We start from the raw sequence: 24754 nt of genomic DNA on the forward strand, positions 1-24754 counted from the left end.
CCGGTTTAGTCATGGAAAAAGCCTCCACGCCGGGTGCCCCTGCATCACTTTTGGCCCGGTGCCTTTAGAAGCTTACAATTCCGTCAATAGTTGGTAGCCCAAGTGGTTTCAAGGTGTTGACATAAAATCCAGAAAGCCCTGGAGGTCCCAGGTTCAAATAATGTAGTTGGGCTTTAGCCATAGTTTAGTTGGGCTATAAGCCCGGTCTTGTAAGAGTTTGAATGGGCGGTTATCGAGCTTACTATCGTTAGATCGTAGTCGATTTCCAAAATAAAAACCTTTTCCCGATGGCCACACACATTTACCCGTCCGGACCCTTTTTTACCCTGGTATATTCATTTTTTATATACAAATTTTGGTCAGAAGTGTTTTAACCTAATTCTTCATTAATCGAAGCTTCAACCATCAATTTCTTCCTCACTTTGTCTTCTCTTTCTTTGTTCAACCTTCAATTTCTTCCTCAATCTTCACCATGCTTTCAGTTTCTTCCTAAATCAACAAAGAAGAATAACAAATGGCAGTGGGTAAATAATCAACATTCTTTTTTACATGATCAAATGGGGACAAATCATCACTTTTCTCTGTAAATCATCATTATTTCTTGTCTTTGAAACCCTTTGTTTGATCCAAAGGTTTCACAATATGATAATTTCGGTAAGTGGTTCACTACAAATGGAGGATTTTCCCGACAGATTATTACCGACAGTGTTTTATATCAGTTGGCAATAATAGTATTTTTGATGGATCGTTCGAAATCCGTCAAAATCCGAAAAATCTTATAACTATATGAAACAATATTTTCATATAAATTTCTCTCTCAAACTCTGGCATGGGGTTAAAAAATTGGGAAATGATAGAGTGACTTAGAAATTGGTACTTAGAGGGTGACATATTTCCTCATTTAGAAATAAAAGCGGTCCCCACCGTAGTCAAACTTTGAAAAAACCTTGTCTTTTAGTGATTCCACATCAGCTGGGCATTAAAATGCCCAAAAAATTTGGGCTCTCTAGCATCTCCCAAAAAAATTATACTCCAAAAAATGTGAAGAAGCTTATGACCTAGCTAGATCTGACCTAGCTGGCCTAAAATATATGACTTCGATTATAGTATGGACATTTTGCTACTTTAGTTCTAACTACAATATTGTTCATTAGTCATCAATCAATCAAGAACATTCAACTAAGGTAGTCTCACTAAGACTATGTATGGTTCTCTTCGCAAGCGACAATGGATAGATTTATTTATTTATTTAAGACATCATTAAATCAAATAACTGAATTTCCTTATTCAAAATGATCCTCTTGGAGATAACTTGTGCTGAAATCTAGCTAGTGTTCAAATATTGTCCCGCTTATCTTCAAAACCGGCTGGAACAACGTCGAAGACTATCCTCATCTGATTCGACAAAGAACGTCGCGGAATCAACTTTAAGGGGCCACGCGGGAAACTAGACACACTTTTGGGGCCAATAAGGAAATAACCCTTTAATAAAACAATACATCCATTAAAGATGTTTCAGGTATATCAGTATATGAAGCGAGAAAGCGATTTAAGATATTAATCACTTCTCAAAAAAAAAATGTCACTTCTCTTATTAAATGGTATCTTCCTAAGGTTGTAAATTTTCAAGATGTATCAATAATGACTTTCTAAACATAGAATGATTGTTGTTTGACTAAAACCCCTTAACATAGATGATTGGTTTTAACTGTTACATACAGAGAGATTATGTTGATATGATATGACATTAAAAAGGGCAAAAGATTATTGTTGTTATGTTTCCACATCAAACTATCAATACAACAATCCTCTCTTTGTTGTTCTTTTGGGTAACTTACCATGGCAAAAATGGGTCCTTTTCTGACCTATCAAGGGAAATCTACTCAACTACAGGTGCTTTAGAAATCCTAAATCCCTTTTCATCATTTAGCTCCCACCCCAAGAAAGTCAATGAAAGTAGGTGTAATAGGGGTGTCACAATAGCTGCTAACTGATCTCTGGTTGGTGGTGATGTTATTGTCAAGAACTACTTTTGATGATGATGGTTCATTGACTGAGAAATGAGATGGTGATGTCTTAGAGTAGTAGTAGTAGTAGTCTGAGTTGTGAGAAGAACTAGTATCACATTGGTGGTTAGACTGTTGTATTGACATCATCATCATCTCTTGGGAGGAAAGGTGATAAGAATCAATGAAGTTTGAATCATCATTTCTTGGCATTTCCCAACACCTGATTTGGTTTAATGAACTTTCCATCTCCATCTCTTCTTTCTTGGTACCTTCACATGAAAAAAAAAACAAAAAAAAAAAAATGAAAATATTAGTACTAATTAATCCCTCTACTAATTTAACCCACTCATTAAACAAATCACTACTTAAAATTTGACCAATATTAGTAGTGTTTAAGTATTATCAAGATAAATTAACTAATGGATTGTGTTGCAATTCTCAAAACAAATATGGAATAATCAAATATTTAGAAATAATTGAGAGAAATTTTATATGCACTCCAAAGTTTTGTTATCTCCAGGATTGTGTGACTAAATTTCTCCTCTCTTAAGTGTTATCGTAGTGTAAATAACAAAAATAATATGTGGTTGTGCTAGTGATTGATAGTGTTGACATAAGTTCAAAAGTCCTAGAAGTCCTACATTCGATTATCAGAAAAAATGGAACCCATGATTATTAAATTTGGGTTATTAAAGATAATGACTAACGTAGATCGTAATCCATATTCAAAAATAAATCATTCTCTACTTAAAAATTTACCAAATTTTGGACAATTCGTGTTGAAAGGGAATTTCGAAACCAATGGACCAATTATAGTGACTAAATATATTGTCTAACTAGTGAGCTGAATTGTTGGGTATGTTAGTAACTTTCAAAATAAAATATAGAGACATATATATATATATAGAGAGAGAGAGAAAGAGAGAGAGAGAGAGAGAGCATACAAGAGAAGAAATCAAATGGTGTTTGTTGTGGTGGTGGTGGTGTAGCTTCTGCACAAGACCAAGTTTGAAGAGTTGAGTTGTTGTTTGAAGAACCAAGTAAAACTTCACTACAACTTGAATCCCTTCCATAATGTACAACTTGGGTACTCATAAGTTTTCTCCTTCTACAAGAACTACTACTACCACCACTACTAGTAGTAGGAGTAGTAGTACTTGTAAATGACTTCTCTCTATATTTCCTTGCAATTACAACATGCCAATGGTTCTTGACTGAATTATCAGTTCTACCAGGAAATAGCTTAGCAATCATAGCCCATTTGTTACCATATAATCTATGAGCTTCCATTAATCTTTTCTCTTCTTCTTCACTAAATGCTCTTCTATTGATTCTTGGGTCTAACTGGTTAAACCATCTTAATCTACAACTCTTACCTTCAAAACAAACCAAATTTTAAAACCATAATCAAAACCTAATTAAAGTTACCTCAAAATTCAAGAATGTTAGTAGTGTGGGTAAGAGAGATCTTTTGCTTACCAGATCTTCCTTCAAGTTTTTCAGAAATGAGGTTCCAATTTTGAGGGCCATAAAGAGCTACAAGATCCTTTAACTTTGAGTCTTCTGCTGGTCTCCAATGGCCTCTTGAACAAAGTTTTGACTGCCCACCATTATTCATTGAATTCTCATTTGGGTTTTCTTCATTTAAGTTGATGTATTGAAGTTGTTTATGATCTTCACTACTAATGGAGAGAGAATTGATATCTGCAAGCAACCCCATTGATGAACAAGAATTAGAATTAGAATGAGAAGCAAAGAAATTAAGGAGAGAAATAGAAAGTGATGATTTGATTATGAGAATGGAAGTTGGTTTCTTAAAGAGCAGGGTTGTTGTTTTTGTGAGTCAAACTCATATTTTCATTTTCATGGTGTCAGTGTGAAAACTAGTTGCTTTCATTTTCAGAAGGAAAAGGATGAAAGATGAGGAAATGAAGTAGAGAGAGGATAAGGATTGATAGAGATTGAAATGTGAATAGTAGAAGGAAAGGAGTTGTACAGAGGAAAATGATCTCTTCACTTCTAATTAAACACAAAAGCTCTCTTTCTCTCTCATCTCTCTCTCTCTCTCTCTCTCTCTCTCTGTCTCTCCCTATTGATAATCTGTACTCTGATATGCTCTTGGCCTAGCTATTGGCCAAACCTGCAAGCTCAATACATACACCTTTTCTGTACAGGGAGGGAAGTCAGGCTTGACACAGTCATCCCAACTCCCAAAAACCCAACCTTCAGCCCAAATATCCCAATAATTCATATATTTCTTAGATAGGTGTATATTAATAAATAAATCTATAGACACTATAGAAGGGTTTATATCGATTCAAATAGTTGGTGTTGGCACCGGAATTGGGAATTGGATGATCCAATTGGTTATAATAGTCAAGTAAAACGACATCAGGAAGTTTACAAACTGGTCACGCCACGTACAATGTTGGGGTGCAATGCAATTTGTTACCAAGGTGAAACGGGTTGTCAGTCATACTGTCGTTGCTTGATGTGACTTCACATACCCCCTAAGTTCATTTTGATATTGTACTCGTGTTCCCTAAAGAATTTTATCAATATTTTGCCTCACATTAGGCTTGGGAGATCATCTCGGCCTCCACAAAGAGATAGAGGCATTGATATATCTAGGCTTTAATACCATTTGTGCGTATGGTCTTCCTCGCCTCCTACTGGTCTTGGCTCGATGACACTGGAAGCTAGAGGGTGTCAATTGTCATTTGCTTTTACTTCTAAAGTGCGCACCACTCTCTCCTAATAGGCTGAGATAACATCTGACGTTTTTCAATTTTACGATCAGAGCAACAAGGAACCGAGCCAAGTCTCTAGAAGTAGAAAGAAAAGATTATGATTGTAGTTAGTGGTGGTAAGTGTTCTTGGGTTAGAGAGAGAAGACAAACTGAGTACTTGATAATACATAAACAGAAGAGAGCATTAAACTCAACATTAATTTTTAGTTAATCACTTTATTAATAGCTTCCATCTGTTCATTTGAACAGACTGTCTGGTGACCCTCTCATGTGGCAGTGAATAAGTAGCCTGAGCAACTTTTGTAGTAAAAAAGAACCTAAAACCCTGCCTATATATGGAGAACTAAACTAAATGAATAGACTACTGCATGGAACCTCAGACAGATATTGGCAATTATTTCACCAGGTACCAACAAACTTATAGAGCTTCTCTTAGACCATTGGTCAAAACTTCAAGTCCCAGACTCCCATCCCCCTCCCTCTATCCAAAGTCCGATCAATGACACCCTTGATTAGGTCATCCATGTTGTCATGTTGAAACGTGTAACATTATAAAAAAAAAAAAAAAATTATATTTCCCACAAGTCGAATGCCGATGTGACCGTCTCTTATTGATCGGTCATCTAGAGAAAGAAATGTCCTTTCAAATAAGAGTCAACCACATCTACTTTCCAACCGATCAGGTCCCATTCCTCGAGCTAAATAGTATTTCTCCAAGATTATTGATATTGCGTTCTTGTGAATGGGGCATGAATTTCTGAAATGAGTCTTAGGTTTAGTTTTAGTCCAAAGATGAGGGAAGAATGGGATTAATCCACCCATCCAGGAAAATGAGCTTTTGCCGACTAGGAAAATGAGCTTTTGCCGACTATGTTTCGCGTTTTATATAATAAGTTTGTCTCCATTTTTTTAACATTCCCGCTTTTTTACTTCAAAAACATTTTACAGAACGGAAATGTTAGGTTCACAAAAGTTTTTGATGAATTTTATGTCAGAATGATGGGGCAAGTTCCCTTTGAAAGCTTAATCGAATCTAGGTCGTAAAAAACGTTCACGACCCATATTTAAATCTCTTTGGATTATTCAGATCCAGCCAAATTTTCAAAGAGAACTTGCCACATCATTCCAGCATGAAAATTCGTCAATTTTTTGTGAAACGAGCATTTCTGTTCACAAAATTTGACAGTAATTCGCTTCACGTTATCAACATTTGACAGTAATTATGTCGTGAGCAAACTAATTTCGTATGACTAAGAAACAACTAAAAGATATAATTTACCATTTTCTTTTCATGACAAAGGAAGCAAAATGTTTAATGTAAGTCGGGAAATATTGATAACATTTTGAATTATGTTGTGAAGAAAACTAATTTTATTGGCCAGCGCTTTGGGGAAAGCTAAATAGTTTCCGGGGTATGAAATTTTAAAGGAAATATGTAAAATTTTAAAGATTTTCCGGGGAAATAAATTTTAAGGGGAAATAAAAAAAAAAACACTCCACCTCACCTCAATCTATCTCCACCTCACCTCACTCTCTCTCCACCTCACCTCACTCTATCTCCACCTCACCTCACTCTATCTCCACCTCACCTCACTCTCTCTCCACCTCACCTCTTTGTCTTCTCCGATTTGGTCGCCGGCCGGAAACTGTCAAACAAAATTGTCAAACAAAATTGACCAATTTTTGACCAAGTCTTCACACCCCGGAAACTTTTTAGCTTTCCCCAAAGCGCTGGCCATTTTATTTTACTCAACAATACATGTAGAAGATCACTGATTCCTTGCAATATCAGACAGGGGCGGGCCCACATAGGGGCCCGTGGGGGCGCAGGCCCCCACGACCCAAATGTGAGTCCCTCCTATAGTAGTAATAGAACAAGGGGTGCCTATTAGTTTATACCAAGTAGCGGCCAATCCAAAAAACCAGCCCAACTTTATTAGTTACTATTTTTTTGAATAAAAAAGTGAATGGCCCACCACCAACATTTACTTCCATAAAAAAATCACCACTTTCCACTTAATCTCACCCTGTCTTGGTATACTTACCAATAACCCCACTTACTTCTCTACTCTTTAATGTTATTTTTTTAGGCCTAATTTCTTTCTATGTTGGAAATTTTTTATGATTCCTTATAGTTAGCCACTTCTATTTTACTTAAATCCTAAATTGTTTTCTATTCTAATTAAAATTAAATTTTTAATCTACGATTATATACTAATTTTAATTCTAATCAAATTAGAAACAAACAAAGATATAGAAGTTATATATTTCGTTACTCAGGTTCCCTTACAAAATCGTATTCTCATCTTTTCTTTTGTCGTGACATCAAAAGAAGACGAGTATGTGATTTTTCTTTTCTATTCTTATATGATTTAAATTAAAAAATTTATATTCAATAACGTTGTTAATGTCCGTAAACTAATGTGCCCCCACATCAAAAAATTTCTGGCTTCGCCACTGATATCAGACATTCCTCTCCAATATTCATCACTACTCACCCTTTTTTACAATTTAGGTTTTTTTTTTTGTTGAAAACAATTTAGGTTTTGTTATCGAGAATGTAATACAGTGCCACATCAATTAGCTGCCTTTCCTTTGAATGAAAATAGGACATAAACATGGGACATAAGTAACATTTCCGATACTACTAACAATTTTATTATACGCTATCATGCTTGAACAAAATTATAGTTTTGTTTTAAGAAAAAGTAATGTAGTGTAATATAGAAAATAATGACAAGATAGACAAAAAAGAAGAAAAAATCGTTCTTTTTCACATTCTTGTACTCTTGTTGCATCAATATTTTGTAAACTAATTGCTTTTGCAATTCGGGGCAAAAGGGGTTAACAAAAAATGGATAAAAATCTGAAAAAGAAAACTAAGGTGCTGTTTGTTTTTTTAAAAGGGTCTGAATCTGAATTGGCTGAACTGAATTAGCTGAATCTGAATTGGCTTAATTTTCTTACCAGTTAGATGTTTGTTTTGTACATCTGAATCATTAAATCTGAATTGAATTTTTTACTGTTATACCCTTAATAATCTTGTGAACCAAACAACCCTTATCATATTCTTTTTTAACCAAAGAAAACCCTAATAGCTATTTCTCTTTATCTCTTTTCTTTCCTGCTCTCTTTCTCTTCTCAATGGCAGCCATTTCTCTCTCCACCCCCAACGAATTTTCTGTATCTCTCTATCTCTAGAAGATTAGAAGTGTCTCTCTCTTTTGGAAGAAGAAGATCAGAAGCTAAACATTACAAGGATTTACTTGTTCAAAGCTAATCAGATTAGATGCAGATCTACTTAGATTTAGGGTTTAGTTTTGTTTAAATCCTGGCCGGATTTATCAAGGTTTCTCCAGTAATCTTTTCTTTTAGGGTTTAGTTTTTCTGTATTCATTAATTTCTGAATCTTTTATCTTGAATCTAGGGTTTATTTATGAACCAAAGTTGAAAATTTTTTTGGCAAAGAAGTTAAAAGATTCTTGTTGTTTATCATTTGTTGTGGTGGTAATGACAGTGGTGGTTGGCCCATAATGGTGGTGGTGGTTTGCCGGTAATGGTGGTGGTGGTGGTTCGCCGGTAATGGCAGTGGTGGTTCGGTGGTGGCAGTGGTGGTTCACCGGTGGTGGCAGTGGTGGTTCACCGGTGGTGGGTGAAATATTTTAATCAGAAAGACTTTCCTAAATTTAAGGGGTATAAATGTCATTGGACACTTTTCAGAAGTTCAACCCTCATTTCAGACTTGTTTTGAAGTCTGAAATTTGTGGGGTATTTTTCAGCCGAATTCAGATCATGGCCGAATTCAGGTTGGTTTTCAGATTTTCTTGAATTATAAAACAAACAGCTGAAATCTGAATTGGGATCCAATTCAGATTTCAGATCTGAAAAAGTAAAAAAACAAACAGCACCTAAGTTGCTGAATTTTGTAGTGGATGTATTTTCTGAACTAAATCCATATTAGAGTTAAAAATGGGCAATTAGGAAACTGGCACGTACTTTTTGGACAAAATCCGTATTAGAGTTTAAAATGGGCAATTAGGAAACTGGCACATACTTTTTGGACTAAATCCATATTAGAGTTAAAATGGGCACATACATTTTGGACTAAATCCATCTATCTTAATCCATCTATCTATACTTTTTTAGTTCAACAAAAAAAAAATCCAAATCTACTTTTGGACTCGTGAACTAATCTTCTAGCTTAACCCCTAAACTAATGGTGGTGTATTTTTTGAACTAAATGCCATTTTTTTTTTCTTTCACAAACATCCGGTCGCACCCCTCGCACCCCATGGATCCGCCCCTGCCTGAGTGGAGTATGATGGTTCTTTATTACATAACCTAAATCAACCATTTCTCTTATATAATATAGAAGAAGGTAGTATTAATTAATAATACATAAAACTAAAAAGGATAAGTGAATGACCATAGGAAATCAAGTTCTATAGTTAAGGAATGGGGAAACAATTAGCTTAGTGTTTGGAACTAAGTTAATACTGAAGAGGGGTATATAAGTTAACCACCTAGAATCGGTCCATGACCGCTGACAATGCGGAAAGGGTGAGTCTATAGACGTTCAAATATTTGACATAGACTGCCGCTCACTTGGCATTTCCGGTGGGCCTCGAACCAGTCGGAGTCCATGTTGTTTAAACCCAACATGGGTTAGGGTTAGTCTGAATGCCCTCGGACTGCTCTCTTTGTGCGAGGAGCTAAGAGTGAGGGCGGGTCTATGGTAATTTGTGGGATCGCCTATAGGCCCTCCACTAGGGAAAGGTCACAAGGTGATGACACTAAAGGTCCCACAACATAAAAGAAGTCACAGACTGATTTAGGTGCATATATGGCTCCACCATATAAATGAGTAAAGAGAGAGAGTTGATGATCCATAAGATTCTATTGTTGGTTATGGTGGCAATATCTCAGTCTGCTTACCATCCCTCTCTACAAAACTAGCTCCCAGGAAACTATTCGTATTTAAGAAGAAAAATGCTAAATGTACAAAGGATTTTTGACAAATTTTTTAAATTGACAAGTCACACTGGTATAGAGGGCAACCCGTGTACACCCCCACACTCACATCAAGGAGGACAGTCACGCTTAGGGATGTCAACGGGGGGTTCGGACGATTTACCCCTTCCCAATTCTATCCCGCTAGTAAACGAATTTTACCATAATCATCCAAAAAGTTAATCGTGGTGGGTATTTAATTACCATACCCGCCGCTAATAAAAATCGCTTAACCATTACAGCACCGTTTAATATGAAATGGGTCAGGCGAATCGGGTTCAAAAAAGTTTGTGACTTGTTTAATAAGAGATAAAATATTTTGATGAACATAACGATAAATATATCATATAACATACTAGTCAACAATTGGTTGCCCAAGTGGTCCAATGTGTTGATATAAACTCTACAATCCTGGAGGTCCTAAGTTCGATTCCAGAAGAGGTGGTTTCCATAGTTTATTGAACTTGGGTTATTAATGTATAAATAATGTTGTCGGGCTTTAGGCCAAGTTTAATTGGGATAAGGGCCTTTTTTGTAAGAGTTTGTATCGGCAGTTTCGTGCTTATCACATCTTTGATGTATCAATCCCAATGTAATGACTATCGTAGTCAATTGCCAAAAAAAAACATACTAATCGGACCGGGCGGAGTTTATTAACTAGTACCAAACCCGCTCCAACCCCAATCATATTTTTCGTAACTTCATCCCAAATCTGACCCGTTAATTAACGGCGCGGTAAAACCCAGCCCATTAAGGGCGGGTTGGGGTGAAATCCTGCCGATTCGAGTCAAATTGCCACCCCTAGCCACCCACGGTGAGTTAAACTTATCCAACCATAAGAGTCTTTGAAATATTGCTATGATTGAAATGTTACACATTGACCATAGGTTATCCATTTATGGTCATGGATGAAAGCTGCCTAAGTAGACATCTTAAATAGGAACTAAGTTCCTAGTACTCTCATTCAATACTATCTAGATATATAGAGAAAGATGGGTTCTCATGATTACTCACTCTCTCTGGTATATATTTTAGACTTCAAAGTTCCCACCCTTCCTATTCACCACAGAGTCATTTTGATTAGAGAAATGAAAGGGAAAGAAGCCTAGTAGAAACAGACAGACAAAGAACCAATGCAAGAAACAGTGATAAAATTTTCTCTAACTGAAAGATGATGGAGATATGCCTGCCAATTAGGTTAAATAACTGGGCAGATTTGAGGAGCTGACATCTACAATAATTTGTACAAATAGGTTTAGAGAGAGAGAGAGAGAGAGAGAGAGAGAGAGAGAGAGAGAGAGAGAGAGAGAGAGAGAGAGAGAGAGAGAGATGGTTTTCTCTCCTTATTGGATTCTCTTACTTTTCTTATTCAGCAGGTCCACGTGCATACAGCCTTTGTCCTTAAGTTCAACAAATTCACACTAAAAACCGATCGTATGTTGAATCTCATCAAAGAATCTAGACGGCCAACCGATCGTATGGTTTTCTTAATCGGAAAAAGAGACTAGACGGCCAACTAGAGACTCGCTAACAGAAAGAATCTCATCAAAACCGATCGTATGTTGAATATTATAATTTATACTTATATTAGCAATTATAGACATTTGATCCATCCATGAATTCAGACTGTCCAAGAATATAATAAGAAATTTGAGTTTTAAGCTTTAAGATTAGAAATTTGAAGGAAAAAAAAAGTGATGAAGAAGATATAACAATAAACAAAGAATGAAATTTCGATTCTAATGAAAATTTTAGTCGGTTGAAAAGTTAAAATATTTTGATCAGTGTGGAAATCTTACAAATGTACAGGATTGATAGAAATATGATGCAATTATGTATGACAAGATTATTAAACCATAACGAATTATAAAAATGATGTTACTAAGTAACGGATCAATACCCTTCATCAAAAAAAAGTAACGGATCAATAGAATCTATTAGTTTGAGGAGTAATAACAAATTTTTTTTGTATTGTCAGTGTGTCTCAGACCCATGACCTAGAAGGCAGAATACTATACCTCCTATCACTCCAACTAAGGGTTGTTGGCGAGTTTTAACAATTATACAGTTACGTCCGGAGGTAAATTGAATAATTTTTTTGCTATAACACCGAAAAGATAACATTCTTATTAATAATAGTTAATAGTTAACAAACTATATTAATTTGAGAAAGTATCATCAATTACACAGTTATATCAAGGGTGTTACTAAGATAAAATCAATTTAGGCAGTTAAGTCAGGGCGTAAATCATTCAAATATATTCAAAAAAACATCCAAAACATAACATAAAGATCAAGAGATATCTATGAGAAATGAAGATGAAAAATATGAAGAAAGAGATATATTTCTAGTATTAATTTGAATATTTTGCTAGATTTCTATTATGTAGGTCAAAAGTTGTTGAAATTTCAAAATCAACATTTCGGGTAGAAATTTCCCTCATGTTGGTGGAAACTATGCAGGAAATAGTTGTCAGTGTGATTTCATGCACCTAATCTAAAGCTATAAAAACGTTTCGCAAAATTTCAGTACAATTTTGCGAAATTACATTTCTTGCGAAAAAAAGCAAAGAAATCAAACCACAAGAGCTCGGGTCATCACAGCGACTAAGTAGGCTTCCCAAATCGACTATAAGAGCTCGGGTCATCACAGCTATAATAACCATAGCAGTTGTTCTTATTTAAAGGAAAGCGATACTAGGTGAGCTATGTCGATCATTCTCATACAGCAAAAGTTATCAAGTCTAGACTACCCTGAGGTCCTTCTATCACAATATGACTACAATTTCAGCAGAGACAAACTCTAACCCAAGCTCCAAATACAGCAGGAAGAATATATTCTTCCTCATCCTGCTGAAGTATACTCCAAATAATAAGCTAGAACTGGGAATCTGATTCTACCTAACACATTAGTACTCTGGTAATAGCTACAATCACCCCCTTACAGATCCAAACTATTCAAACTTGGCAGTCCAGTTGTAGTGATAGATACACTCTTTACCAACAACCATAAAGAGTTAAAAAGGTACAAAAATCACAGTTCACATCCATATATCCAATCTATTTAACTTTTCTAGCATCTTCCTTGATAGTCTTATAGCATCATAGAATTTCTACTTTTTTTTTTCTCTATTTCATTTTTTAACAACAGTGGCTTCCTTTGAAAACCCTGAATTCAGAAATAAGAATTATTAAGGCAGTCAATTTCTTAGGCAACAGCATCAAAACTATATCAAGACCTTGGTTTTGTGGAGGCCTATAATATTAAGTCTTGCAACCGTGACACCCTTTATCATCTACCTTTATAACATTGACATAGCTACCCATAACTGCCTATGTTAAACTGACTCTATGCTTTAAAAAGCTGGCGCCTAGACGCCGATGACACACTATTCGGCCAGTGGCCAGTCGACTAGGGCCTGGAGCCCTAGTCGAATCTGAAGACCGAGTTAGACAGTTACTGACTACCTATGTATGGTGCCCGAGTATTCGGCATCTATGCAACATTGTTTGAGAAGGTCGTTCTAGTGAGTTAATTGTATTCAACGTGGGTAATGGGAAGAGGCACATCAGACCTAGAGAGGTAGTTGTATTCGACATGGGTAACAAGAAGAGGCACATCAGACCTACATATATTTTCTTGTACTTAAGATTCTTACTTTTAACTTCTAAAGTCAATTCTACACATTATAATAGCTCAGTGGTATTCCACGATGTAAAATGGAAACAGTATTTTTTTTCACTTTTTGAATGTCAAACCGGACATTGACTGATCGGCAAAACAAAATATTCTTTTATAAACCGCTTAACCTAGTTATAACACATAAAAAAAAATCCTAATTGTAATTCTCTAAGGTTCTCACCTGAGCCTAGTAACACTACGCCGAGCAAAAAATAGAAACGAATTTGGAAGTTCAATTGTTTTCGCTAAGCCTGAGCCTAATATCGCCATTCCTTGGCCAATTTATCTCTAGAAGGGGTTAAGATGAGTAATTCCAAATGACTATCTGCCCCCACCATTGTGTTTCTTTTCTAAATCAAATTCTAACTTATTTTATCAACAAAATCCTAATCACTAAGATCCTCACTTGATCCCACTATCCTAGTAATACTATTCCTAACACAAGAGAAAACAAAGTCGAGCTTGCCAAGCCTAACCCCCGCATAGCTTGGCTCGAAAAGCAGCCTTTCTCTTGGCTCGGCTCGTTAATGTTAAGTGGGGGGTTTGGATTAGCAATGTCAGAGACAAGAAGATTTCAGTATTTCACACTAACTTCTTACTAGTGAAGATAAAAAAAAAGTGAAGTATCTAAACGTAGCGACGAACATAAACACCTGGTTATACTAATTGGAAAAGTTCACGAGAATAGTTGTTCGAAGCAGACCAGAGTGACAGCAGACGGTGAAACTTTAAAACAAGCAGAGCAACATACGGCTCCCTTAGATTGATCGTTATCAATATCTGAATATGAATCCTTATTGTGGTTTATTTCTATAAAGGTTGCAGAACCCCATCAATTTTGATCAAAAACACCTTGTGATTCGCACATAAGGAGGTAATTTTGACTATTATAAAGAACATACCTCCATCACTATAATTCAACACCTAAGAAATAGGTGGGAATAAAATTGAAAGTCATTATCTGATTTTAATTAAATCATGTTAGGGTACTAGACTTTCTACAGGAAGCTGTTTGGGACTTGTGTCCAACCTAACATTTTTCTTTTCGCGGTTGGCTCGACCTCCCATATTTGACAGGGTTTTCTTCAAAAAATGCAATTCATAAACTTTTGACAGGGCAAAGAGAACCCAAGCTAACTCCCATTTCGGCGAGCTTAAAAAAAAGTATGCAGGAACAAATGGTGTTCAAGTAAGTAGATCTAATTCGAAGAACAACAGCTAAGTTTTATTGTACTGCTTTCCACTAATCTTTGGCTTAACGGAAATAGTGACATTTTGTATATTTCAGGTATCAATACAATAAAGTGGTGCATCTTAGGGTGATTGAAAACTCATCGAAACAACGCATAAATGATTCGATAAATTAAATTTTACATACTAATTTACACAATTTGATAGATCTATAAAGTGTAAATAAGATTACAGAGAATAATAAAACTTACAATGACAGTTTGTCGACAGACCGGAGTCTCATTTCAACCAATCGATCATTGAATTCCCCATCACTAACCCTCAACATAGCTTCTAGTGGAAGCGAAAATCCATGTTCAACCAAAAGCTTATGCCTACGTTTTATCCTCCCCTCCAAACTGAAAGAGAAATACTGTGGAAATTTCTTCAATTCCATCACATCCCCTTTCATTTCATTCAAGAAATATTCCACCTTTGGCTTTAAGTTATTTGATATACTAAAAGTTAACAATCCGGGTGATCTCAAAACCATCTTAACTACTTCTCTGTAAGGAAACCCTAAACTTTGAAGATAATCAAGTTTAGGTATGAGTGTATCTTCAACACTTGATACTAAAAGCAATGTAGTTTGACATGTAATTGCATTAGTTCCAACAAACCCTAATCTTCTAAGAAAATAAAGTGTGGGTTTCAATTGATCACGAACACTACAAGTTAACAATCTAGGGCATCGAATTATACATCTACGAATCTCACCATAAGAAATTTTAACATCATTGAGGAGAAAATCAAAAACAGGGTAAAGATCAGTATGAATATCACAAGTTAGAAGTTGAGGATGCATACCGAAAATCCGACCCATATCAGACCGTTCAATTCCCATTGAATATAAACATTTTTCAACTGATTTAATTGATTCGAGAGAAACTGATCGAAAATTAGGGTTTTCTTCTAGGGCTTTTGTGGAGTTTATATTGAGTTTCTCAAGGTAGATAAGCTTTTCACGGAATAAGAGACCAGAATCGGTACCGATGTTGGTTGGAAGAGGGGGAGAAGTTATTAGGGTTTTTAATGGAGTAAACCCTTGAAGGAGTTGAGTGTTACGTGTAAGATTAGGGTTTTTGAGAGGTTGCGATGAAGCTGAGTTGTGTGGGAGACGAGGAACTGAGATTCGGAGGGGAATTTGCATGCGAATTATCATCTCGGATTAAGCATTTAAGAGTAGAGAGAAAGAAAGAAGAGGAAAATGTGGATAAGAAATTTAACGAAATTTAACGAAATTTAACTGTTGGTATCGGGCTGATGGATCGGGCTAGACGGTTGTTGACATGGCTATGGTGGAATGGGCTTTAGGATCGTTGATATCGGGCTGACCTGCTAACCTAGTCGGGTTAGTCGCTGTATATATAGGCATACAAGGTTTTTACATTCTACCATGCCCACTCACCATTATACTTAACTTGGTTCATGTGTCCTTCATCCTTTGGTATAGTGGTTGGACATCATTTTTTTAATATAATGAGGTCCTCGGATCAATGTTGGTGGAAGTAGTTTGCTATATGGTTTACGTTTACCCCACCTAATTACTAACACATATATTAAGTGAAAGTGAGAATGTGGAATCGATGAAAGAGTTTTTTATATGATTTTTAAAACCCAAGATAAGTTAAATGAGGTTGTTATAGTGTTTATTCAATTCATGTTGTATTTTCGTACTATATGTTCATGGTGGATCCAGTGTCATAAAAAACTTGGTCCAATAAGTTGATCAAGTCAAATGTAAACACAACCACGTCCAAGAAAAAAAAGATGAATGGTCATCGACAGAGAGGTTCCTCACTGTCAGCAACTCACTCTCGCTATCATTGTTTCTTAACTTCACCAGCACAACCACTATCGTCATTGCCACCACCACCAACTCTCTTTTTCCTCACCATCTCCCTTATCATCATCTCATCTCTGACCACTTCCTTTCGTCTCTGCCTATAGCAAAAAGTGAACAGAGAACAAAGAAAAGTAAGTGTAAAGAAGATAGAGAAAGATATTGTGATGGTTAGAGACGATGGTGGTGACAATGGTGTTAATTGGTTACAGTTGTGGTGGTAGTAAAAATGAGAGTGAAAGAAACAAGTCGGGCGACACAGATGTCGTCCGTTGTGCATTGCTATCGACTTTTAGTTTTTTTTTAATAGGGTAAGTAACAAACAAGTCAGGAGATATGTAGAAATGAGTTCGACGCCTTGGGTCTACTTTATTTGTGAGAAATGTCGGTTACACGGAAGGTCAGACAAAGATCTTTATTATAAAACTTCCATTTATGGCCCTGTGGAGAAAGATATGATCACACGACTATGATCATAAAGATTCAATGTATGGGCCTGTCAAGTGGGTTTTATTAAGTTCGTGATCTATTACCGCCATGTAAACATCTATAAACAATATTTGTTTGTCCCGAAAAGAGATTTGATGTTTAACCTTTAATTTCTCATTGACTTTCAACCTGCAACACCAAACTGACTTGAGCGTCGAAGTGTTTACACGTACTCCATATCCAACCACCGACGACAAAGAGAAACAGTTGAATGGATGATTGGGTCCGTGGTTAGCCCAACGGGCCAATTCAGTCTCATTCCTCTAGGCTCTAGGACAAGAGTCCTTATCCCCTTGTGTTCTCTCGTCTCCTAGAATTAAATTACTCTAGGGTTCATAATTTATGTCTCATTTTCTTTTACAAAACCCCGACTTTTCATTTTTTTTGTTCGTTTGAAAGAACATTTTACGCCTCGCGGTTCTCTCGTTTGAATTGAATACCGAATTTGAAGGTCCTCCGATCATGTATATGTAAGCTTCGTCTCTTCCATTTAATCTCTCCTTCTTTCTTTTCTGTTTTTCTGTTACTGTTCGTTAATCTCTTCCTTTCTCTCTCTAGTTTTTTTTTTTGGATTTATCAAATTTTGTCTCAATTTAGGGTACCTGAGTTACGTAATATCAATCAAGATCAAAATCTTTTTTGTGGGTACCTGTAATATCTGCTTCAAACACTGTTCTTACGCTTTTTAGCATTAATCAAAGGGTTCTTTTCCAAATTAGGGTTCTTTTTGAATCATGGGTATAGTCGGACTGTTTGAATTCTTACATTCTTATATTGAATTTTGCTCTCTGGAGTTTTGTTGGTTTTGATACAGAATTTATCCTCTTTCCCCCCCTAAAGTTGTTAGCTTTTGTTATTGGCAAAAACTTCTACATTTTTTTTTAGAATTTTTTATTTTGGATGGTTGAATCCCTTGGGATTAATAAGTTTATCTAATATAGGGCGATTGAATATTAATGCTTATAGGAATTTGAGTTTCTTCGTATAAGGGGTGTTAAGAAAACTGGGGAGCAATATAAAGGGTGTTAATTGAAAGGGGATAAAGTCATGGGAAGGGTTAAATTAAAGATAAAGAGATTAGAGAATACAAGTGGTAGACAAGTTACATATTCAAAACGAAGAGCGGGTATTTTGAAGAAAGCTCGGGAGTTATCTATTTTGTGTGATATTGATATTGCTCTTCTTATGTTTTCGCCAACTGGAAAACCCACATTATGCCTCGGAGACCGTAGGTAATACTTTGTTTGCTTTTGAATTTCGGTTGTTCATTTGGATCGACATTATATTTTTGTTGTTTGTTCTTTTATTGAATTACACTTTGTATCCAATCACTTGGTAGGATTTAGGATCAATGGTAATGCTTTACATGTTTCTCTTACTAACGGTAATTAGTTTAGATGAATGCGAACCATAATATTGGGTTGTTTCCTATGAATAACTAAACTAACTTGACCAATTGATTGAAATAAGATTTGGAAATAACAACAAGAAGTAGAAAATGAATGCATTTGAATCATACTTTTAGGTTATATTTGAATGAGAGAGAGTATTTCAAGTGATTTTGAGGTTCTGGTGGAAAGATTATTTGTATGTGATTGCGTAGTTAGGGTGTTACGTACCAGTTCTCTCTAAGTTGACAGTTGTGCTCAATATTAGTTTTGAACTGTTATTTTCATATTAATTGCGTCTGCTCTTTGATCTGGATCTCTAAATCTAAACCAGTCTGATCAAATCGGAAACTGCACTTCATTATGTGTTGGAATTGTACTATTTACCCTATAACATCAAGAATATATTTGTGGCTTGTTGGGCGTCAGTAAGTAACTTATACCTTTATAACTTTGGTTTCTACCCTTTATTCTCCAGCAACATCGAAGATGTTATTGCGAAATTTGCTCAATTAACTCCACAAGAGAGAGCAAAAAGGTGCATTTGAAAATTCTTTTGTTTTATGACTATTTCTCCAATTTTTTAGTAGCTGAATAACAATGGCACTAAAATTGAGCACTTGTGCGTTGGAACAGGAAGCTAGAGAGCCTTGAAGTAAGCCGATTCTTCACAACCTATCATTTTATTCGCAATTTTATTTTATAGGTGTTACATTTGGGATCAAACCGTCAGCACTGTACCATCATAGTACTATTCGTTTTCTTGGCCAGGCACTGAAGAAAACATTTAAGAAGCTGGAGCACGATGTAAATATACAAGATTTCTTGGGCACAAGGTATTGACAACTTGAAATTAGTTGTCATTCTTCTCATTTTAAGTTCACTTGTCACATCTTTTCCCGTAACAGAACTCTTATACTGCCATTTATTTTCTTGCAGCACACAAACTGTTGAGGTATGCATCGGAATGGACAGTAACTATGATGTCATTCTTGTTTGTTTTGGTATTCTGTGTAGTTTCACAGAGTGTTTATGGTTACTGATGTTTAATTGGGCTAAATATCTTTCTCCAGGACCTAACTAACCAGAGAAACCTATTACAACGTCAACTATCAGAGATGGTTGAGAGACTGAGGTATCACTTCTGAAACTTGGTCACGGGTCACCTATGTTGTTTTCTTTTTCTTTGTCAGAAACCTTCTACTGATTAGATACGGAAAGATACATACGTCTTAATTTGGTACAGAAAAAGACAAGTTGTTCACTTGCTGAGTTCGCATCATCAACTATTCAAGCCTAACTTAGCATTAAGTTATAACTTAGTTTTAGAAGAAGCACTTTAAGAAGATAATGTGGTTTACACTTTACATTTATTATCTTCATTACAGATATTGTAGCAGTGAATTGTTTTTTGCATTTTTTTTTCTGAAAGCATTCTCCAACAATTGTATTGATACGGTAACCCCATTGTTTAAAACGCTAGATATCATGTTTCTCTTCTTATAGAAGACATAACTTTCCAATATCAATCTTTTAGGTTAACTACGACTTGATTGTTCATCGTCATTTGTGACTCTTTACAACCAATTCATTTTTCAGATGTTGGACTGATCCAGAGAAAATAAACAATGTCGACCATTTGAATGCAATGGAACAATCTATAAAGGAATCTCTAAATCGAATTCATACACATAAGGTACGGACAGTTAGTGCGTTTGTGCAATATGCACTTTAAGAACATTCTGCGGAATTCTTAAAATGCATCGTGTTTGTGCTCCATTATCTCTAATTTATGATAATATTTCACCAAACTAGAAAGATCTCCATTTGGCATGTTTTTGTTAGGCCATGCATTAATGCAATATTTTGTAGTCTACTAAAAACAATTAGTCAGGACCCGTAAGTGACTTGTCACACACAAGGTTATCATTAATGTATACTTCTATTCCACCTTGAGATATTTTAGGGCGCTACTTTATATGTTACAACATTGTGATTTTTTTTATACTTCCATCTGGTAGGAAAATTTGGGGAAGCAACAACTTATGTCGCTAGAGTGTGCTCAGGTAACAGACTCTTCACCATGTAAAACTTCTCTTTGCAATGGATTTATGGGTGTCAAAATGCCAAAATGGGGATAATCTTACTTTTAAAAAAAACTTTTGCAGTTTCAGAACGGGATGCAAATTCCATTGGGAATGGGTGGAGAACAACAACCCCAATCTTTATCATGGATTCCTAACCATGATAGTCAGCATTTGATGTTATCAGAAGATACAAGCTTGCTGCCTCAGAGGTATGCTTGGTACTTTCACTATCTGACTTCAGTTGTTATATAACAGAAGAACTTGCTGAGGCTTTGTCGCCTGAATGCATCGTTATCTGAGTACAGAGGATACTTTAGTTTATAGAAAAATTGGAAGAATGCAGAAATGCAACAGTCCCCAAGATAAAAATTGAGTTTGACCATCTGTACTTGAATTTATACATAGTAGTCCGGTGCAAATTATGTTGAAATCTTGAGGAATGCTGTTTGAACAGTTTCTTTGTTCTTTAAGCATTAGATCGATGGTTAGAATCTTGTTCTAGTGTCTAGTGGGAGTATGAAAGTTGGAGTTGAACTGGTTCACAGTTTATGAACTAGTTGTGCGGACCTGGTTCACTTTTGGATCATCACACTTTACTATCTGCTTGAAGGAATATATTTGTAACTGTTGTTTAATGACCACACTCCTTGAGGATTATGCCATTTGACTTGATCAGTTTCAAAAAAAGAAAAAAACTGTTACTTGATATTTTAGGAGATGTTTGTCTTTATGAACACTTCTCCTTCTCCTGCAAACACTTACCCATTGGATTTATCATTCACGAGCTTAGTCAATGGGTGGTGCTTCGGAAGAATCTTACTTTCTGGTATGAAGGTCTTGTAGTGTGACCTTTAAACAGTTCAAAGACTCTCGAGTAGCTTTCAGCACAATGCGACCGAAGCACCAGTCGTAAAGCAATGGATTTAGCAATTTACAGTATTATATAAAAACTTATGGAGTATAACTTGAGAATAAGCTTATCAGAACCATAAACTGTTAACACTTAACCCGCTTTGTCTCGGTGGTTCTAAACTTATCTGTGTTTTGCCTCAACAGAGATATTGAATGCTCTACTGATCCTTCCCTTCAGAACTATTCTAGTTACCTTGGCATGGGCAAACAGGTGGAGATCGATAATTCGGGGCAAGATGGTATTGGTAGTTCCTTGCATGATTTCAGCGCAAATGCTTGTTTGAGTTTACAAATTGGTGGTCAATTTCCGTACCAGCCGTACGATTTTGATTTGGTCAACAATAATAAATATAAGAATGATTCTGAGATGAGTTTACAAGAACCTCGCTTGGACTATCAAGTTGGCAATATCAACAGCTTTGGGCCACCCAGACACAGATATGACGCCAACGATCAAGCTTGGGCTTCGACATCCGGACAGTGTTCAGTTCCTATGTTTGATGGACAGCCATTCCCCACTCACAGGTTAGCTTGGTATTAAAATAAATTATGGTTCGACCTTCAAGTTTCTTAGTTGGTGAATGTGCTTCATTTTATCTTTATCATACTTGCCCAACTTGGAGTTGATGCAAATATAGAGTAATATCTCTGAAATAAAAGATAATAGGAAAATGTAGAAAAATTCTATCTCGACTCCTTTCATGCTACACCAACACATTGCTCCTGATTTAGGCACCACACATTCCAGTTCGACATGGTACATGGTTTTCTTTCTTGAGCCTAGACTACCCCAGCTTATCCACTTGACAAGTGCTAGCATATGTGTACCTTATAACCCAGGTCTCGAAGTTCTTCCCGAGCAATGTGGGACTAAATTCAGTATACATCCCGTATTTTCTAGTCAAATAGCTTGAAGAAGTTGTGCCTTGAATGAGAAATTATAATACTCACATTGCCAATCATTTTTTTTATTTTTCATGACAGTTTCAGTTCTTTCTTACAGCAACCAAATTGAGTATCATCACGAATAAGTAGCTGTTCATATGTTGATCTGAATCACAGTTACCAAGAGCGCTCGTAGCAAAAACAGTTCTGTTTGTGATTTCCATGAATCACATGGATAATCGATCGATGGGGTTGAAGATAATGCCATCACCGTCATGGACATCTACTCCATACATGTATCGGGTTCTGCATTATATGAGATAAAACACATCTTACTTGCGTGTTTCTGCAGGTTTATAAGATGGAAGAGTGAGATATAAATTCCCTTTTTGAGCTCTAAGAGAATCTGTAACGTCGTAACATCTGTATAATATTCATAGTATATTTCAATTCACAGGTCCCGTAGTTTTTTCTTTTTTTCCTCTTAAAGGAGTTTTTTTTTTGTCGACAAATCACGTATTTTCACTTCAAAGTGACCTGATATGTAAATTATTATTATATTATATACTACACAAAATAGATGATGAAGAAGAAGATTTGTTTGTCATTCTCTCGTTTGATGCGGATTTTAGTAGTTCAAGTTTATATGTAGCGATGTTACATACAGATTTTCGTGTTTCAAGTTTGAAAGAAATATTGATAAGTCACAATTTTTATACAAGATTTGCGGTTCACCTCATCTTTGAAAATATAATAAATCTGATGTAAACCAAGTGTAAACACATTGCAGTAGTATGTATAAATCTGTTGAAGAAAAAAGCAGCAAGTTAGCACTAGAACAGTAAAAAGGATAAAGAGAAGACCAAAAATTGGAGATGAAAACCCACCTAAATTCATGCATAAACCACACCAACTATACCTAGATTTTATATTTTAAGTGTGTAGGAATAGCCTTTTAGAAATGGGCCAACCCCATGTGCATTTACTTCACATATTTATTTCTTCTTACCACAAACTAAAAAGTGGATGGAATTTTTTTTTGAGAAACAATATATTTCGACCCCACAATGTCTAGTCTAATACCAGTCCTGCTTTTTCGATAACCGCAAAAAGATGAAGTCGAAATTTCCTAGAAACTCCTATAGTTGTGGTCGCTTTCAACCTTCGGTGAGGAAGATTGTTAGTATTTGTGGATTGTTTGTCATATTTCTGCTTCAAATATTAACTGTAGGAAAGAACGCTTAGTGGACACTCGAACTATGGTATATAATATTTTCCTTCACTTAATATCTGCACTAATGCATTTTCCCGAATATATCTCTATCTGGAGAGAATTTAAAAAAAAACCGCTCTCTCTCTCTCTAACTTTCTTCCTCTCCGTTACTTTTTTTCCGGTCATCGTTGAGTTTGAACTCTCGCCGGTTCTGGCGAGGGTTCTCCTCTCCCTCTTTCTTCTATGTTTTATTCTCTTCTTGAGAAAATCAACTTCCATTGAGAAGGGCTGTTGCAGTTATCTCTATTTCTCCCATTTCAACAAACCCTAGAGAGAGAGACGAGGGTTGAATCCGGTCGACTTATTCTCTCAATCCACCGGTTTCATCTCTAAATCCCAAACCATTTATCGCAAATTAACATTTAGTGAGAGAGAGACTGGATTGAACTCCAAAGATTTGGATCTTGGTTCATCTCATACAACCGATTTTGCTATTCAAACAATCGTTCATGGTTTATCTCATACAACCGATTTTTCCATTCAAAGAATCGATCACGGTTCATCTCATACAACCAATTTTTCTATTCAAACAATCGATCATGGTTCATCTCATACAACCGATTTTGCTTTTCAACAATCGATCATGATTAGGTGTTAAAAGGAAGGGGGTGGTGGTGGTGATGGTGGTGGTGGTGTGGCGACTGCGGCGGTTTTCCGGCGACGCGGCGGTTATACGGTAACGGCGACGGTTATCCGGCAACAAGGCGATTTTCTCCGGTGATGACGGCGGTTTTCCGGCGACAATGGCAGTTTTCCAGCGAAAACAAATGGGGTGGAAATTTAGTATTTTCTTAATTTGTATTTTCAATTATTATTGCTGTACTTTGTCGACCTTTAGGGTCTTTTCATTCACGACCTTTAGGGTCTTTTCATTCTCGACCTTCAGGGTCTTTTTATCGAGTCGGTGTCTAGTCCAATTTCTTTCTCTTCATGAGGTACTTTGCATTTAAAGGTATGTAACTCTCATGAAGTTTTCAGAGGAGAGAAATAAGAATTATCATCCATGTAAATTGTGATTTTTATCACTTATGAAATGAAATGTTTCGCTTGGATTCAAAAAAAAAAAAATATCTGCACTAATGAAGCTATGGAAAAACAAAAATTGGGTAAATTATCGACCATCAGACTTTAAAGAGACATAAGCGTGCCCCTTCTGAAAGTATAACGAGGGTAGGACTAAACAGACTTTAGCTGAA

General features: G+C 36.0%; 3 protein-coding genes across 6 annotated transcripts; 1 reads left to right on the forward strand and 2 right to left on the reverse strand.

Annotated features, from left to right (window-relative positions):
• Nucleotides 1-1568: 1568 nt before the first annotated feature.
• Nucleotides 1569-4194, reverse strand: LOC147543095 (uncharacterized). Its single transcript, XM_086634744.1, has 3 exons — nt 3489-4194; nt 2954-3385; nt 1569-2278 (listed from the first exon to the last, which is right to left on the reverse strand). The coding sequence occupies exons 1-3, from the start codon at nt 3727-3729 to the stop codon at nt 1923-1925; spliced, it is 1029 nt and encodes a 342-aa protein (XP_086490870.1). The 5' UTR covers nt 3730-4194; the 3' UTR covers nt 1569-1922.
• Nucleotides 4195-14787: 10593 nt separating this feature from the next.
• On the reverse strand, nt 14788-15903 carry EMB93 (Mitochondrial transcription termination factor family protein). The gene has a single exon (XM_086637665.1). The coding sequence runs from the start codon at nt 15841-15843 to the stop codon at nt 14890-14892; it is 954 nt and encodes a 317-aa protein (XP_086493791.1). The 5' UTR covers nt 15844-15903; the 3' UTR covers nt 14788-14889.
• Nucleotides 15904-17244: 1341 nt separating this feature from the next.
• Nucleotides 17245-22892, forward strand: AGL30 (AGAMOUS-like 30). 4 transcript variants are annotated; one of them, XM_086633787.1, is made up of 12 exons: nt 17245-17483; nt 17980-18245; nt 18880-18939; nt 19038-19056; nt 19173-19237; nt 19341-19356; nt 19475-19536; nt 20001-20097; nt 20423-20467; nt 20570-20697; nt 21545-21925; nt 22385-22892. In XM_086633787.1, the coding sequence occupies exons 2-12, from the start codon at nt 18061-18063 to the stop codon at nt 22413-22415; spliced, it is 1089 nt and encodes a 362-aa protein (XP_086489913.1). In that variant the 5' UTR covers nt 17245-17483; nt 17980-18060; the 3' UTR covers nt 22416-22892. The 4 variants fall into 4 exon arrangements, with proteins under 4 accessions (XP_086489913.1, XP_086489915.1, XP_086489916.1 ...); XM_086633789.1 differs by having other exon boundaries at nt 22404-22892; XM_086633790.1 differs by having other exon boundaries at nt 17358-17483; nt 17955-18245; nt 22404-22892.
• The last annotated feature ends 1862 nt before the right edge of the window (nt 22893-24754 follow it).

This window comes from Eschscholzia californica, unplaced genomic scaffold (assembly GCF_041429995.1).
Source record: "Eschscholzia californica isolate CP2 unplaced genomic scaffold, dmEscCali1.0.p SCAF_4, whole genome shotgun sequence".
NCBI lineage: Eukaryota > Viridiplantae > Streptophyta > Magnoliopsida > Ranunculales > Papaveraceae > Eschscholzia > Eschscholzia californica.

What these genes read in the sequence shown, in the direction of transcription:
- AGL30 (XM_086633787.1), top strand. Translation starts at nt 18,061, where the DNA reads ATGGGAAGGGTTAAATTAAAGATAAAGAGATTAGAGAATACAAGTGGT. An exon ending in TGTCGCTAGAGTGTGCTCAG is followed by an intron (nt 20,468 to 20,569) that starts GTAACAGACTCT and finishes AAACTTTTGCAG; the next exon opens with TTTCAGAACGGGATGCAAAT. An exon ending in ACAAGCTTGCTGCCTCAGAG is followed by an intron (nt 20,698 to 21,544) that starts GTATGCTTGGTA and finishes TTGCCTCAACAG; the next exon opens with AGATATTGAATGCTCTACTG.
- EMB93 (XM_086637665.1), bottom strand. Translation starts at nt 15,843, where the DNA reads ATGATAATTCGCATGCAAATTCCCCTCCGAATCTCAGTTCCTCGTCTC.
- LOC147543095 (XM_086634744.1), bottom strand. Translation starts at nt 3,729, where the DNA reads ATGGGGTTGCTTGCAGATATCAATTCTCTCTCCATTAGTAGTGAAGAT. An exon ending in AAAACTTGAAGGAAGATCTG is followed by an intron (nt 3,386 to 3,488) that starts GTAAGCAAAAGA and finishes TTTGTTTTGAAG; the next exon opens with GTAAGAGTTGTAGATTAAGA. An exon ending in ACCATTTGATTTCTTCTCTT is followed by an intron (nt 2,279 to 2,953) that starts GTATGCTCTCTC and finishes TTTCATGTGAAG; the next exon opens with GTACCAAGAAAGAAGAGATG.